Source organism: Diabrotica virgifera, chromosome 6 (genome assembly GCF_917563875.1).
Source record: "Diabrotica virgifera virgifera chromosome 6, PGI_DIABVI_V3a".
In the NCBI taxonomy this organism is placed as follows: Eukaryota; Metazoa; Arthropoda; class Insecta; order Coleoptera; family Chrysomelidae; genus Diabrotica; species Diabrotica virgifera.
In genome coordinates, this window is record NC_065448.1 from 206,989,607 (window position 1) to 207,008,162 (window position 18,556).

Below are 18,556 nucleotides of genomic sequence, written 5' to 3' on the forward strand. Positions count from 1 at the left end.
AACAGTATACAACGAAAACGCAAATTTCTGCATTCAGTTTGGAATTATCCTTTCTCATTTTCATTTGATCGCGAAATAAAAAAAGTTTTAAACAATAAATCGCTTTAGCCATCCATCTCGCTAAATGATATGCACCGGGGGCCCTAAAACTCACATTTGTTTTATCTCCCAAAAAAATGAGCGTCAATTGCAAAAACTCTTTGTAGTCATCACGTGGTTGCTCTTCTGCAAGTTTCTGTTTCACAAAATAAATAATTTCGGGCGCTACATCTTTCAGTGCATTATAAACGGCTTCATCGCTGGTATAATCTAAAAATTTCATTTTATCAATATTCTTCCAGTTTTCTTTAAGTGCTTTGAATTGAGCAATTTCAGGGCCGGATGTTACAATTGCTTTTGTCCTCGTGAATACACCAGCCAAAACGACCTCAAATATATGGTGTCGGCATGGAAGCCACAAAATATCTCGCCCTAACCTTTGTTGAAGCAGAACTGCAGCTCCTTTTATACGTCCAGTGTTTGATGCTGTAGTATCAAAACAAAAGGCTTGAATTTTTTCGGTTAAATTCCATTCATCAGTGATATGGAACACAGCAGAGCAAACTTCCGATCCTGCTGATGATGCAATTCCAGGTACTCCTAATAATTGTTCAAAATCTAAACCAACCGCGATCACAGGAAGCCGATCAATTTTCTCATTTTTTGTGATATCAGGCAATAATTTGGAATCCCAATGCACTTCAATAAAATTTGCATCATTTCCTACCGATTTTATTGATGAATATTTTATTTTCCGCAAAATCTCTCTATTTCTTTTGATAGACGATCTATTGAGAACAAACTCGGTGATATCTATATTAAGAGCTTCTAGGACGGCAGAAATAATATGCATTGCATCCCTGTCACTCACTTTACATTTGTCCAAGGCAGCGGCCAGGCGAGGTGTCATTAACGTCTTTCGTCCTCTCTTGTTTGAAGATGGACCCTGTTGAGATTCCGATATGAAATATATGTCATCTTCACTGTTGTCTTGATTTATCACTTTTTTCTGTGAATCTTCGTGTTCTTTATCTTCCATTTCAAAATGTCCAATCGAACAACTAGAATTTTCCAACAAATCTTCTTTTCTTTTCAACTCTGCAGCTGTGCGTTCTTCTTTCCGCTTTTCCTTACGTAATAATTTGATATCTACTCCCAACATACAACCTACTCTACCTTTCTCCCTTTGCTTAATTAAAAATTCTCTATCTTCGGCGATTTTAATCTCATTTAACGCATTTAAGGTGGCAATATCGAAAAGGTTGTCTAAAGCTTCTTTAAAATCATTTTCTTTTTCTCTCTGCCGTTCAGTATCTCTATTTTTAGATTTTTCTAAATTTCTGACATTATCGTACAAAGATTTTAATTTCAAAATACAGTTTGAACGGTTTTGAACTGGGATTCTTGCTTTTTTCCAAAAAACGACCACTTCATCAATAACTATAGCACTGCTGTCATTAAGATTTAAATTTACCACTCTCATGTTATAAAAAAGTACACTCAAAACATCTCGTTTACATGGTAATTTACTACCGCAGATTTGATTTTTCATCACTCCAACTAGATAAATATTGTTCCGCAAAGTGGACATTTCAGCACTTTTATCAATTACTTATATAGCACGTCTTTTCTTATGCACTTCAAGTACGAAACTAAAACGAATGTAGCATTGAACAAATAATATGTAAAAACAAAATTGACTTGTCGAGACTTGTAGTCGCGCTTGTAGCGAATTCGAACGCACTTGGCGCCGACTCGTCGTAGCATGTTAGACAGTCAGATGCATGAAACTTCAAGGCCAATGCGGCACGTGTTAATATTATCGGATTGAGCTGAAATTTTGTATTTTTAATGTTTTGGTGTAACTGAACAAAATTACAAATAATTTTGAAAAAATATGAACTTTCGAAAATAAGGACCACCCTAGCGTAGATGCTATAATTTTGAGCTTCACTGCCTTTATAGTGAGCCTCGTGTTGGTAGTTCTATCAAAATAAATAGGCTGTGATGGCTAGGCCCCTAGGGCCTATAAACAGTAACTGACCCCTGTATTATAATACATTGAGATACTCAATGAATTGCTGTATATTATTAAATGTTAATATTTTCAGCATCAAAATATAGGTATGATCTTCATTCAGGTTCAAGGAGTAAGGTCATTGATAATTTAAAAAAAATACACATAAATAAATTAATACAAGCCTACTTGATACAAATGCTAAATTGAACAACATAAATTACCAGAGAAAATAAATTTTATTTTCTAAATCAAGTTAATTAAACTCAATAAGTAATTAATAATAATTATTATAAACTACTGATTCAGAAAAGGATGTGTATAAATACATTATTTACATTTTAGAATTTCTATCAGGATTCTAAAACAATTTCTATGCAATTCCAAATAAGGACAACCACCTTTTATCATACACAAAGCAATATAATGGTTTATTACTAAAGAGTCAGGTATGTACACCTTTATAAACAAATAGTAATTAAACATGTAAGGCTACCTTATCAAATGATTCATTCTCTGACTATTATTAATGCCATTCATAAAATATTTTTACGTGATTTACGAAGTACAATATATAGCGAAGTAAATGCTTTGTGTTTATTTTCAATATATATTTAATAAACATAAACAATAAAAAAGGTTTATAGTTGAATTACTTACTTTACTTTTCACTTCAGTTTTAGTGTCACAGGGTCTCACTATCTTATTTTTAGACATATTGGCAACATTAACAAGAACTTATTACACTACTGTTGGTTAAAACTCTTCATAAAGCGTATTTAATAATAAAAACAATAAAAAATTAAGGAAAAATCAAAACTAATCCCGAAATTATTTACGTTTGTACCTCATACTTTACGCCATCAGCCATAAGTGTTTTACATTGTTGCCACGTCTTTGAAAGATGTATCATGAATTATTCATGAGATGTTTCTAACTTTGAAAAGAAAATTTTATAAATCTGTAAAAATCCTTTTTAAACTGACTAATTCCAGAATGTATTTATTCTAATTACCCATATACACAATACGTAAAATGTCATTGATAATATTTAAATATTTTGCTTTGATTTTAATATTTATCTATAACATCGGCAATACCGGTAAATATTTTTCTTCTTTTTTGAATTCGACGATTAGATTCATAAGTATTTCATTGTTTTCATCCAGGAATAGATGTGAATATACTTCGAAAAAAGAAGAAAATAACTGTCGTGTCAAAGTCAAATGCAAATAACTGTTAACTGTCTCTGTCAAAAAAGTCAGTTTACTTGGTGAGGTATGTTAATTGTATATTTTAAAAATGTTTATAAGCGACGTAAATAAAAAAGATGAAATTAGAACTATAGCAATTAAAAATTTAAGGAAACTCAACGCCAAACCGAGAATAAAGTATTCCAGACCAACTATACAGGTAATACACATACAGTTTCATTTATAGTATTCATGTATTTTATATTTAAATTTTGTAGGCTTCAAAAGAAAAACAGTTATTTCATGTAGCTCTCTCAAAGCTCGAAAATGAGACTGTTACGCTCAGAAATGGTCAACAATTGGTTGTACCTAAACGACTGTATGAAATGTGTTCATTTATTTTATCAAAAGTTGAGACTGAAGGTTTGTTTAGAAAAGAAGGCTCAAAGAATCGCCAGAATAAAATAAAAGTGAGTTAGTAATAAACCTAAAGACTGATTTATGTTAGGACATGACGTGTATGACACGGACCATGGTACAACCCACAACCGGGCTACAACCACCTGGTTTTGATGTATGCTACAATGGGTCGTTTCCAGATTATGCACGCATTTTCTTAAATTAGTTTTACTTGCAAGTGTCTTCAGTTAGTTTAAAAAATGAATTTTACAAATATGAAAAGACAATGGGCAGTCCACCCAGCTTGGATGTCATAAGGCACTCAGAGCAACAGTGGCCTAAGCCACAAATTGAGCATTTTTAGATTAATATATCAATAAAAGCAGCAACATTAAATCTTCGGATTAACAAGGGTCTACACAAACTATCTCTATATTTGGCTAAATGCCACTACATAATTTGTAGTGCCATCGCATAAGCATAACGGAAATACGAATGCAAAGATTACATTTACCTCAAAACTTTGTTTTTGGGGTTAGGCCACTGTTGCTCTGAGCGCCTCGATAGTTGGGTACTTCCTCACACTCAATTAAATGTTTGCCATTCATTGTAAATTGTAACTTCTTCTTAAGCAGCCTCTTTTGGTCCAGTCTTGGACATAGATCTCCCCTGGTGTTTCCTTATTCGCCTGTCTTGTACTATCTGGTGCTGGTGATGTAACAAATATTCGTATTCACATTTGCGAATATTCGTATGTTTTTGTATATTCGCATTCCCATCCACATTCGCGAATGTTTTGCGAATATGAAAACCAGAAAAAAATAATTTTAAGATAATATTAGGTTAATAAAATCAAAATCTATTCACTTCTCATCTTTTTTATTAAGAAAAGGTAACTTAAACTCAAACATGCAGCTACTCTCAAATGGAAATATGCAGGACACAACAGCAGACAAAGAGACGGAAGATGGAATGAAGCAATAACTCACTGGAGGCCTTGGGACTACAAAAGAGGAAGGGGCAAACCACAGACGAGATAGTCAGATGACCTAAAAAGATACGCAGGGACCAGATGGACAGCATTAGCACTGAACCGAGAAGAGTGAAAAAATAAGGGGGAGGCCTACGTTCAACTTTGGACAAATGAAGGGCAATAGATAGATAGAACTTAACCTTGTATAATCACATTATCAGCCTTCACTTTTTTTGTAATATTTGATATTATGTAATAAAGCTTAAGATTCAGATTGATTTACACTAAATATCAAATAACTTTTCATTATAAAAGGAAACATTACAAAAATAGAAACAAATTTAAAAATAAACTGAATATTCGCGTCTGCATTCACGAATGTCGGTAGCAGATATTCACATTCGTATTCGCGAATGTTCAAAAAATGACATTCGTTACATCACTATCTGGTGCCAATTTCTTCCTGCCTTTTCTTTAATGTAGTTGATCCATTTTTTTGCAGTATTCCTATGCCTTGTTTATGTGTTTTTGGTCGCCATTGTATTATTCTCGTTGCCCACTTCTCTTGTCACATATCCTGCCCATGTACATTTTGCGATAGCTTCGATAATATCTTTTACATTGGTTCTTTTTCATAAATCCTCATTTCTCATATGGTCTCTTAAGCTTACTTTTTTCATTAGGAAAAGGAAAGCCTTCCTGTGATGGAAACATGACAGGAACCATATATGTTTCAAAACCTTTTGCTTTAAATTAACTGGTATTTTGGATCTTTCATACGCTTTTACACTTTTGGATATGTTAGAAATACATGTGCAACAACAGACAAAAGGAACGAGATAGAATAGGGCAAAATGTTACGATAGACTTGTATAACTTTGAAAGAGTGGGGAGTTTTAAATATCTCGGAGCAACAATAACTGCAGATAACGATATCACGGAAGATATTAAAGGGAGAATTCAGGCAGCAAACAGATGTATGTATAGCCTCCACAATACTATTAAATCTAAGAGCCTAACATGAGCATTAAAGATTATAATATATAAAACAGTGATTAGACCAGTGCTCATGTATGGGTGTGAGACGTGGACTCTGACCAAAGCAATTAAAAGAAAACTTAGATGTTTTGAAAGAAAAATCCTCAGAAGAATCTTTGGACCTTATCACGACCCTAATAGCAACCAATACTGAATGAGAACAAATGCTGAGGTCAAGCAGATGTATAGGGCGAGCAATGTAGTCCATGAAATTAAATCTCAGCGTCTACAATGGGCTGGCCATGTCCATAGACTCCCTAATAACCGCCTTGCCAAGCTGATCTGGGAGGAAGCCCCACAGGAAGAAGGCCCTTAGGACACCCACGAATGTGATAGAGAGATAATATATGGTCAGATTTAAGAACAATAGGACTACCCACCCACTGACTGAACTATCATGGAACGACCGTTCAAGATGGAAGTGAGTTGTGCAGTCAGCCAAGACCCACCCTGGGTTGTAGTGCTACCAGAAGAAGAAGAAAGAATGATATTTTAGAATGTTCTAAGATTACAATAATATATAAACATACCAACAAGCCGGACTGGTCAAAATCAATTAAAATACAATTGTTCCCTGTGAATAGCATGTTGTGACCACTGACAAGTAGTTTATGTTAGGGCTTAGTTAGTTAGGATAATAGACAGCGCCCTTCCCCATTGTTGCCCCATCCCATTGTACTATAAACTAAGTACTCAATGTCTTTCATATCACACAATTCTCAATGTGTCCCACAAGACAGCTGGTTTGTACACAGCCCGTGACTACACTATGCCCGTACACTATGTCCATGACATAGTGATTCATATGTTCTACAGAAATTGTATTTTAGGCTTCCTTAAACAGAGGATACATGTTAGGATTGGAGCACCATGTGATAGACGTTGCTGTTATTTTAAAATGTTTTTTAAGGGAACTACCTGAACCGTTAATTCCTTGTTCCTTTCATGAGTTGTTCCTGAGATGTTCAATAATAGAGAAAAAGGTTGAAGCTATATTGTTGGCTTGCCTTTTAATCCCTACAGAACATTTAAATGTGTTAGCGTTTTTAATGCAGGTGAGTTAAATCCTTCGTTAGTATGATTTGTGGATTTATTTATTTAGCGTATGGCTTAAGTATATCACAGAATATATTTAGATTTATGCATTATACAATGCATCACAAACAGATGTCCAATTTTTTTATATATTCGATTGACCCTTCGGTTGCCATTACAAAGTCTATAGGGTCGCCTGTGTATGCTCTGCGTGGGCAGTCCTGAACAATGTGACTGATCGTCTGTCTTGCAGCGCTGCAGTCACAAGAAGGCGAGGGGAGTTTACCCCATCTGTGGAGGGAGTCGGCGCATCTTCCACAGTTTGTTCGAATTCGATTAAGGGCTGCCCAAATCTTACAGGGACGTTCAAATTCGCCAGGTTTCCCTATGATGTCCGGTAGACTATGGTAATGCGGATCTGTCCTACTTTCCCAATCTTCTCTCCATCGGGTATTTAAGTCAAAGTTGGATTGCTGCAGCGCTTGAGCAGATTGTAGAGGGGGTAACCTGGATCGGAGACGGTTTCCAAGAATATCGGGGATGTTGTTGTGGACTAGAAGCTGGCGACTGTCCATTATTTTGTTATATTCTTTAACCAATGCATGTTCGCGGCGTAGGTTGGGTGGTCCTATATTACTAAGGGTAGGTAGCCACATTGTAGGGGTGGGCTTAATTGTGCCTGTTATCATACGCATAGTACGGTTTAGTTGGGTGTCGACCAGGTGGGTATGCCTGCTATTTAGCCACACTGGAGCACAGTATTCTGCCACCGGATATATCAGGCCAAGAGCAGAGGATCTTAATGTTGATGCTGTGGACCCCCATGTAGTGCCGCAGAGTTTCTGTATTATATTGTTGCGTGTTTTCAATTTTGCTGCTGTTTTCGTCAGGTGTTCTCTGAATGTGAGCGTTCTGTCCAGAGTAACCCCAAGGTATTTCGGGTATTTATTGTGTTTTAACATCTTGTTATTAAAATACACTCGTAATTCTCTGTTTGCCAACTTGTTGTTTAGATGAAAAGCTGATACTTCAGTTTTTGTAGTACTTGGCTGTAGTCTCCATTTCTTAAGGTATTCGCTGAGGATGGATAAGTCATTCGTGAGAGTGATTTCTGTAGTTTCTAAAGACTGGTGGCTTGTTGCAAGGGTCCAGTCGTCAGCATATCCAAACTTCCGAGATTCGGTTTCAGGCATGTCAGCAATATAGAGGCTGAAAAGTAAAGGGGCAAGGACAGAACCCTGTGGAAGACCATTGTTAAGTTTCATCTGTCTACTCGTCTCCTTTCCCATTATAACCTGGAAGGCTCTGTTGGTCAGCATGTTGTCAATGAGGTTAATTATCTTTCTGCAGGGGATAATGCGGGCCAGTTTATATATTAATCCCTGTCTCCAAACAGTATCATATGCTGCTGTTAGATCTATAAATACTGTTGCTGTCTTTTGTTTCTTTTGAAAACTAGCTTCTATAAAAGTTGTTAATGACATCACTTGGTCCGTACAGCTTCGATGAGGGCGGAAGCCAGCTTGTTCAATGGGGACAGTTTCTAGTATCCTGTGACTAATTCTGTTGAGGAGAAGCTTTTCTAATAGTTTATATACCATGCTGAGTAGAGCTATGGGGCGGTAGTTTTCTGGCTTATCGTTTGATTTGCCCGGTTTCGGAATTGCAATTATCTTTGTTCGCTTAAGTGAGAAAGGAATGTTACCTGACTGAAGTATATCATTAAAGAACATTGCAAGCCACTGTTTCGTGTATGCACCACTGTGTATCAAGAACTCTGGATGGATACCATCAAAGCCAGGTGCTTTACCTGATTTCATTTCTTTCAGCGCATGTGTGATTTCATAAATAAGTATTCTTGCTGAATATTCGGAGTTCGTTCTGTTCATTTGTTTTAATGCCCTTAAGTCTCTTTTCACGTTGGTAGTATGTGTTCGATCTCGTGGAGCTCTGGATAGAGATACTATATGGGAGGCAACCTTGTTAGGAGACATTTTAGACTATCTGGATTCCAGCTGGTTAGCTCCTCCAATTTTCCGCAACAAGGACCATGCCTGCCGGCTTGATTTTTTGAAGTCAAGGTTTTCGACAGTCTTTATCCATTTTTGGCGTCTAGCCGTATCGATGTTGTGTAAAAGCTCTTCGGCTATTTCCCGGTCACCACTTTCGAGAAACTTCGTATATAAGTCTTCACATGTTTCAGTCCATCCAGGCACATATTCTTTGCGATACCCCCTAGGGATGGTTTTCTTGGCAGTGCTTATTACTGCGCCCACAAACCTCTCATAATAGAGAGATATCGCAAATGCATTTTTATCGCACGCTAATAGCGGAATACGCTATTTTGACATGTACGCAAGCGCAGAGTGAATGTTACGCTAATACCGGATAACGTGTCCCGCTATTTAGGTTGAAATAAGGGACGGTAATAACGTTAACGCTAATTTGACATTTGGGATGAAACATAAAAATAATTTATAGAATACAAATTTTATAAACTAAAAACTGTGAATCATCTTGTTTCTTGTGTTGAGAAATACGTTGCGTTCTTATTTTGTATACAATAGACTACTTTTTGTGGTTATGATATTTTATATTATTTTGATACTGATTATTTATATTTATTGTTTGTCAAATCATTAAAATTAAAATACATGTCAACCTGCTCAATATCCAAATTCATTTTTCAATAAAAAACAATTATTATTCAACATTAATTTCCAGGTTACATTTTAATCCCAAAAGTCGGTTGTCATAATAACGTTAAGGCCCGCCCCCAGAACATTTGCGATAACTCTGTTGATGCCTGTGTTGGAATACACCGTTATCCCTTATTTACGTCTTGACACACTAATAACGTTTGCCTTTGCGATATCTCTCTATTGTTTGCTGGTTGGAGGGACCCAGCTCAAGGTCCGGTCTAGTTGTTCAGAGAACTTCTTCCAGTTTGCTTTTCTAAGATTCCACCTGGGTCGAGGATATGATCTAATTATTGGAATTGATATTCCGATGGTGATAAGCACTGGACGATGTTGAGTATGTGGGAAGTCTGCAAGGACACTTCTCGCAGTTGTTAGTGGTCTGTCATTGGTATCTTTTGAGACAAAACATAGGTCTGGGTTATATTCTTTACTCCATGCAGCTGATTTAAATGTTCCTCTGTCTTTGGCATCAAAAACTAGATATATGTTTTGCTCTTCGGACCATTCTACTAGTGCCTCCCCATTTTCATCATTCGTGGTGTACTTCCACATTTCGTGGTGGCTGTTGAAGTCGCCGATGTATATAGTAGGATGTGGATGAGTCTTTAGCACTTCTGGGTTCCATGTAGTGGCTGGAGGTTTGTATATGTTAACTACGGTAATATTTCCAATCTTGGTGACTACTTCATGTATATTATTTTCATTGGAAGCAGAAAGTAGGAAACCATTTTCTATATCATTCGCCGCCTATGGATTGTAGTGAGTAGTCGGTTGTAATCTGAGCTCCCGAAAAAGTAACATTTTAATAAGAAAATTCAGCGAAAAATTTCCTAATTTTTCAGTAGTGTGAATATAAAATAGTTTTGGTGCTGTGAGTTGAAAAAAAAATTGGAACACTATGGTTATTACAAGAGAAGTAAAAGAAGCTATTGAAAATGCTGTAAGTCAAGCCATTATAAAAAGTCTCCAAAATAAAGATATTATAAAAAGTCTTACTGATAATGTCGCCGTAGCCATTATAAATACCATTGAAACCCGTCTAGGTAATTTAGAAGAAACAGTGGCGTCACTTAAAGTGGATATTAACTCCACTAAAACAAACTTGGAGCGCAAAATAGAAGAATTGAACGAGAAATTTGATCGACTAGATCAAGGGAACCGGCGCATGTGTCTACGAATTTTTAATCTAAAGGAAAAGGAGAAAGAAGACACCAGAAACGAAATAATTAACCTAATAAATTCTAAAATGGGTTTAAATTTAAAATATGAAGATATTAACTTATGTTATCGAATTGGTAAACAAAACAAGGATAAAGCTAGGGCTGTGTATCTTAAATTAAATACAATCGAGAATAAGCAAACAGTCTACGCTAAGAAGAAGCTACTAAAGGGTACTGGGGTAGTTATTAAGGAAGATCTCACTAACTTAAAATTGGAATTGGTAAATCAGCTAACCAGTCTTGTGGGTTTAAAAAATGTGTGGACTGACAATGGTAAAATCTACGTCTGTCGAAACGGTAACGTAAAAATAATAAAAAATTCTAAAGACTTTGATGAATACAGAACTCATTATAATTTGTAAATAATATGTGTTTTATCAATTGTATTATTGCTAATGCTCTCTAGGTTTTAAGGCTTTAAATTTTTGTTTTCGATACCATTTTTCTATTTCGCTTTAATAAACGATTGATTAAATTTTGGGATATCAGGTACAATTTATGACTAAATGCTTGAATATCTAGAAATTTTAGATAATAGTCAGGAAATCGATACAAAGAATATAATAATTTTCAAGATTACTTACTTGAACTGGAGAGGGTAAAATGGGAGAATGGAATTGGTGTGATTCACTTTAATATTTGAAGTTTACAAAAGCATTTTGATGAACTGCTCATATATTTAGAATCAGGTAAGGATCTTTTGGACATAATTATTTTATCCGAAACTAGGGAGGTAAATATAAATGATTTTCATATTCCGAATTACGGAATATATTATAATGAATCGTGTATAAATAAATGCGATGGTACGGTGATTTATATGAAAGATAGTATATCATCTACAATTAGTACTATAGAGATAAATGATAGTAAATTTCTCCGCGTGAAATTTTTAACGAAACATTTAAATACTTATTATTCATTTGGGATAACTGCCTATTATCGACCACCTGCAACAAATACTCAAATATTCTTAAACGATCTGGAACAATATCTGCAGCAGTTGGATATGCAACATCTTGAAGTTTATGTAGGTGATATAAATATCGACTTGTTAAAATCCTATACACCCGATACAACTAGGTATCTAAACATATTAAATACATATGGTTTCATCTCTTATATAAATAAACCTACAAGAGTTACTTCTGATTCTAAGACAACAATAGATCATATATTTATTAGGAAAACTAATAATATAGAAAGTAAAATTGATATAGATTCGATAGTTTTTCAAACCGATATGACAGATCATTTTTCGCCATTTGTTTTGATATCCTTTAAAAGCTGTGACAGTATAAATACAGAACATAAAGAAAAAAAATTACAACAAAAAAATTGACTTTAAAAAAATAAATAATTATTTAAAAAATGAATCATGGTCTGAAGTAATTAATAATAATAATGTTCAAATTTCTTACAACAATTTCATTAATAAAATAAACACAATTACAAACTCTTTCACTAAAATTGTTGTCAACAAAAATAACAAATACAAAAAATTACAACCATGGATATCTACGGCAATAATAACATCCATTCATAAACGTCATATCCTCAAAAAACAACTAAATAAAACGCCTACACCCATTCTAGAAGCACAGTATAAGGAATATAGAAATAAACTTAATGTGTTAATAAAAAAACAGAAAAATGATTACTATAAACAAAAATTATACGGTACTCATGGGAATACTAAAAAATTATGGAATATTATTAATGAGGTTGCAGGAAGTAAAAATACACTAGATATTTCTAATATTGATATTGTTAATGAAAATGGGGACTGCGTTAAAAATAATACAGATAAGGCAAATGTGTTTAATAATTTTTTTATAAACTTAGGAATGAAAATGGCAAATAAAATAGAAAATTCAAATTTACCTGATAATTTGTTGAGAGATGTTTATATAGAATCGTCTATTTTCTTAAAACCGGTAACGCAGGCCGAAATAACTATTTTGATATCTAATTTAAAGAATAATTGTTCTCCTGGTCCCGATAAGATTAGTAGCAAATTAATAAAATATATTCATCTTAATATATTGGGCCCATTAACCCATATAATAAATCTCAGTCTCTCAACAGGACAAATACCTACGCAGTGGAAGCAATCTATAGTTTCTCCCATTTTCAAAAGCGGTTCTAGAAATAAACTAACTAATTATCGACCGATATCTGTAATAAATAACTTTGCTAAATTATTTGAAAAAGTATTAACAAATAGATTGGTTAGCTTTCTGGATCAGCATAATGTTCTTTCTAAAATTCAATACGGTTTCAGAAAAAAATCCTGTACAGAAGATGCCGCATTGAATCTAGTTGAAACAATAATTAAAGCTCTCGATAATTCTAAAAAATGCCTAGCAGTCTTTCTGGATTTGGCTAAAGCCTTTGACACGGTATCTCATGCCAAACTGTTAGGTAAATTGAATAATTATGGTATTCGGGGTATTGCATTAGATCTTTTTAAAAATTATTTAACAAACAGAACGCAGCAAACTAAAATCGGTGACAAAATAAGCACTAATATTAATGTACAGATGGGGATACCACAAGGAACGGTGTTAGGACCTATTTTATTTCTCGTATACATAAATAGTATTGCAACAATCCAGAATTTTGAGGGACAGTTGGTATGTTACGCAGATGATACTGCACTCATAATTACAGGAAATACTTGGGAAGAAGTGCATTTTGCGACAGAGGTTTGTCTTAAAAATATTAGAATTTGGCTAAATCATAATCTTTTAACTTTAAATGTCGAGAAAACAAAATATGTAACATTTTCCCCAACAGTTACGGACCAACCATCTTTAAAGATTAGACTGCATAATCCCAGATGTAAAGATAATATATGTGATTGCCCCATACTAGAACAAACCCCTGTAATAAAATATTTGGGTGTTATGATTGATCATCACACAAGGTGGTCACATCATATTACCTATGTCTCTAAACGTATAAGAGCTTTAATACATAAATTTTATAAAGTAAGGTTCATCCTATCTAAGTCCAATCTTATTATGATGTATAATTCATTAGTTGAATCAGTTCTAAGATATTGTATAACTATTTGGGGTGGTGCATTCTCTACTAATTTAAAAAATTTGCAAACTACACAAAATATTTTATTTAGAATAATATTTAAAAAACCTAGATTACACTCAATATCTCTACTCTACCAAGAAACAAAATTATTCAAAATACGTCAAATTTATATACACCAATGTCTCCTAAGGACCCAATTTTCAAAAGTAAAAAACAATAAAAAAACTTCAATTACTAGAGCAGCTACTAATCTACATCTAAATACTAATTTATTTAAAAAAACTGTGACGCAGAGATCATTTTCCTATTATGGTCCTAAACTATTTAATATGTTACCAACGCATTTAAAAGAAATTAATATAAGACATAAATTTAGTAAAGAAGTAAAGAGTTTAATTATCAGTAACCCGGAAATGTTTAAAATATTTGAAAATGTTTGAATTTGATTTGCACAACCAATTCGTATTTTCTCCTTTTTTACTCTTTCATCTAATCATCTAATAATCATCTAATAAAAAAAAAAACTAAATCACATAAACAGTTAAAATCTAAAAAGAAATGTATCGATTTGCTATTGTTATTGAATGTTTTGATTTATATTTTACTTTAATTTATACATATTATAGACAGTGTATTTAATAAATTATATGTACATTGTATATTATATTGACTGACATCAGTGGGAGGTATCCGACAAACAGATGCCTTGTGTCTAGGTCTGCCTCCGGATGAATCAGTCAGTATAAGTATATTAATTAGGTCTGTTATATGTATATTGTATAATAACTAAGTGGTTGAATAAATTATTATTATATTGCAGCGAATGTAGGTTGCGACGCCGTAATGTTTATCATAGGTGGCTCCCAGTAAATCGTAGCCAGGTATCTTTCCCCTTAAATCAAGCTGGACTTTATCTTCAGTATGGGTCTCTTGTATGGCAACCAGGTCAATGTCGTTATCATGTAGGATTTTTTGCAACACTTGGCATTTTGCCTGGCTTATGCCCTCGATGTTAAGGTGACAGACTCGGATACAAGGTCCGAGATCTCTAGTCAGTTGGTTCTGAGAAGAACCTTTATTTGTTCCCATCGTATGTTTACGTATAGATAAGATTTCTGTTTGTGATGTTGGCAGGATATTGTTTTTGTTTTTCGTTCGTCTGCCGCCAAATTTTTGCTAGTTCATTTAGCGTTACCCAGGGTGCACCACATGGAGGCGAACTAGCATTACACCCCAATTTTTGTGGATGATTTCTTGATTAAAGCTTATAAAAATTTCTTCAAAGCAATAAACTAGTTATCACAAATTTGCACAGCGAAATGATCACAATGTATAAAGATGTATTGCTTACTTGCATGGACCGATAATATGTGGGTCCATGCAAGTGTGTATTGCTTTTTTGTACAGCTTTTTTTAATTTAATATTGATAAAACAAAACACAAAAAATTGATATTGGCCCTTTTAGCATTAAGCCACATTATGTGGCTTGGTGCTAAAATGGCCAACGTCAATGTTTTGCTGTTTTGTACAGCTTTTTTTGAGTTCAATATTGACAAAGCAAAACCGTAAAAAATTGGCATTGGCCCTTGTAGCATCAAGCCGCAGAACTAATGTTGAAACAATTGATTCTCAATATATTACAAAATCTGCCAACAGTAACAACATGTATCCAGGAATTGGGATGAGGCAACATACATACTGTTTAGTTTTAAAGTAGATACACACACTATAAGATGGCAACACTGCTTCCCCACTTCCCACGTGCTCTACAACGATTCATTCAGTCATTCGTCATTCTACAGTGGCAATGTAACTCATTAAAATGGCAACACTGCTTCCCCGCTTCCCACCTGATCTACAACGATTCATCCAGTCATTCGTCATTCTACAGTGGCAATGTAACTCATTGTCATATGCAATGTTGCCGATTTTAGTGCTTCCTTCAGGGCTCTCTCTAATCCAACACTAAACAGTCTGTATTCATGATTAAGATGATGAATTCAAACAGGATTTTTACAAAAGATGCAGGAGTTTCTTGATTACAGCTTGTATGGAAGTAAAAAAAGAAATGATTTTGCAGAACCAGTCATAGGCAAGATACGTGTTCTAAATAAAAATAGCTTTAACAGTTGCTTGTTTGTAGCCCTCAAGACCTACAAAAAATGCAAAAGATTGATGACAAATGCAGGAAACTTCAACAATACCAGGATATTCCTATAGAATTCGAATATCTGAATGAATTATATTTTAAAGTGGGTTAAATAAAACATTTTGACAGCAATTTGAGTGACTTTGTCTGTGTTCACTTTACCTCATTCAAATGCAAGTTGTGAAGTAGAGGAACTGCTTGGTAATAGACACTATATGACATTATGCATTCATCCCATCAGTTTATCTTCAAAAGAGTTGGGTCAATTTTACACTCTCGGAAATAATGTTTAAAACTGTAAATACAATCAATTAATATAATAAAGCAGCTGACGAACTGCAAGAAGATGTATGAAGATGAAGAAGAATATTTTTTTATAATAAATAATCATTTCGTTGTGAATCGAAACAAGAGCCGTCTTAGTAAGTTCAGAGAGCGCCAAAAGTGCTCTAACTAGTTTCAACTCTTGTTAGAGTCTCTTCAGAGAGCACATATTTGATTCTCTCTGAACCACTTAAATTCTGGCCGTCAGCCTTGGCCCACAAACGAAAAATTATGATGACATGGACGTCGTGGCGGCATCTGCTAAAGACTAACAAAAGTTTTCCTTTTAATATTAACAATATTAAAAATTAACCTTTATCAGAACTAATATTTTTTTACTTTTCTTTCATCTAATGCATTGGCAGATTTCTATGTCACCACCCATGTTTCGCAGCCACAACTTACTATGGGCCTGATTATGAACGAAAAGTATTACGTAGGATACTGGGCCCAATAAGTGAAAATTACAACTGGCGAATTGGGTATAATAGAGAAATATACGAGCAATATAGCGAACCAACTCTAACACAACACACTAAACTGCAGAGATTATGGTGGGCAGGGCACGTGGTCCGCATACATGAGAATAGAATCCCCAGAAAATTGCTGAATGCAAGAATGCAGGGAAGAAGACCTGTTGGAAGACTTAAAAAGAGATGGGAAGACGAAGTCGATGAGGATGCCAGGAACTTCTTGGGAACGCGTTCATGGAAAAGAACAGCGGTAAATCGAAATGATTGGGGAAGCTTATTGAAGGAGGCCAAGGCTCGATTTGGGCTGTAGTGCCATTGGATGGATGGAATATTTTTTTACTTATTGTATTTTAAAGTTTTTTGGTTATAAATTATTTGTTTGTTTATTATAATTGTTTGTTTATTTGTCTTCATTTGTTTCTTTTACAAAAGATTAAATACAGTCTGTACAATATAGATACCGTTGCACGTCATTATCTACGTCAGAGATCTAAGTTGATATTGTTGTTCAATTACAAAAAATTCTTGAATTAATTTTAAATCAAATATATCACATAATTATTGCGAAGTGGATTATACAACAAAACAAATTAATATTCAATGTAAATAAATAAAAACATTAGAAATAGAAAACAAGAATTAAGTTATTATCTTATGTTAAAGTAAATAATAAAAACAATAAATATAATAAAACAAATACTTATAGTAAAGAATAAAAACAAATCTGAAGTGTCAATACCGCAACTGTCTAATAAATGATACCAATTTATGCCAAAATGTCAACATTGTTCGATCGCAGTTAGAGTGTAATCCGAACAAGTGTACTTTATAAAAATGCTTTATATTCCACTTATACAAATTAAATGAAACAAGTTATGGTATGTTTCTTTAAAACATTAAAGCCATCGGTACATAATTCGCAAATATTTTACGGCTATCCCTACTTTTTCTGTCTTTATATGGCAAATTACGTTTAGTAAAATTCACACTGGTATGGATATGTAAACATTACTAGAATGTCATTCTACTTGACAATGTCATCATTAACTTAAAGAGATGGCTTTTGAATGTTCTTGGATAACTGTTATTTGTATAATTGCAAATTATTAATTCAGTTAAAAAATGTGATAATTTTTTCACTAACTATGTATTCAGTGATTGTAATAATTTATATGCACAACAAAAACTAATACTCAATCGAGAAAAGAGCAAAAGTGTTAAAGTGATTTTTTAATAATATATTTTACTATGGAACGCTTACAATTTTGAACATCTTCAACAACAAAATACTTGGATCACAGAATATTATTATCCTGATGTATTCTCTGCTTGGATCTTCCACAAATAATACACAATAAATAACTTTTTATTAAGTTCACGTCTTAAATCAATTATTTATCAAATACACTATACAGGGTGATTGATTAGTAGGGTAAAGCTCAATAGCTCCGCTATAGTAATAGATAGCAATAAAAGTTAATAACAAAAATTTTAGCCACCTTTGAGCTTCACATTACAAAATTAGTTAGAATGTTATAGTGTTAGTGTTCGATAACACAGTGGCAGACCTAACTTATGTTTTTTTAAATGGAACACCCTATATTTTATTTTATATTCGAAATCCTGTTAACTTCTCCATCACAAAAATATAAATGTTTGTAATGTTATACAGGGTATTTACAACGTTATAACCAATTTTGTATGAAAATCGTAACAAGTTCAACTCCCTGTATAAATAAAAATAAGCACAACAGCAATGGTTTATTAATGCCATATTTTTTTATTTATTGTCAAAATTTTTAAGAATTATTGATATTGCTAATTTTCTTTATATCAAATACAGGGTGAGTCAAAACGCAAGTACATTATTTTCTCAGTAATGTTAAATGGAACACCCTGTATTTTATATCATTATTGAAAAGTAACATTAACTTACTTTAAT

General features: G+C 33.7%; 2 protein-coding genes across 2 annotated transcripts in view; one reads left to right on the forward strand and one right to left on the reverse strand.

Annotated features, from left to right (window-relative positions):
- Positions 1–3,012, reverse strand: part of LOC126887165 (partitioning defective protein 6) — a 29,934-nt gene extending 26,922 nt beyond the window's left edge. Inside the window, exon 1 of the mRNA XM_050654549.1 lies at positions 2,717–3,012. Coding sequence (XP_050510506.1) covers positions 2,717–2,773 — 57 coding nt within the window. The 5' untranslated portion in view covers positions 2,774–3,012. The remainder of the gene's footprint in view (positions 1–2,716) is intronic.
- Positions 3,013–3,309: 297 nt separating this feature from the next.
- The window catches only part of LOC126887157 (T-cell activation Rho GTPase-activating protein-like), a 53,696-nt gene continuing 38,449 nt past the window's right edge, over positions 3,310–18,556 (forward strand). The window contains exons 1-3 of the mRNA XM_050654520.1: positions 3,310–3,469; positions 3,528–3,719; positions 6,490–6,714. Coding sequence (XP_050510477.1) covers positions 3,359–3,469; positions 3,528–3,719; positions 6,490–6,714 — 528 coding nt within the window. The 5' untranslated portion in view covers positions 3,310–3,358. The remainder of the gene's footprint in view (positions 3,470–3,527; positions 3,720–6,489; positions 6,715–18,556) is intronic.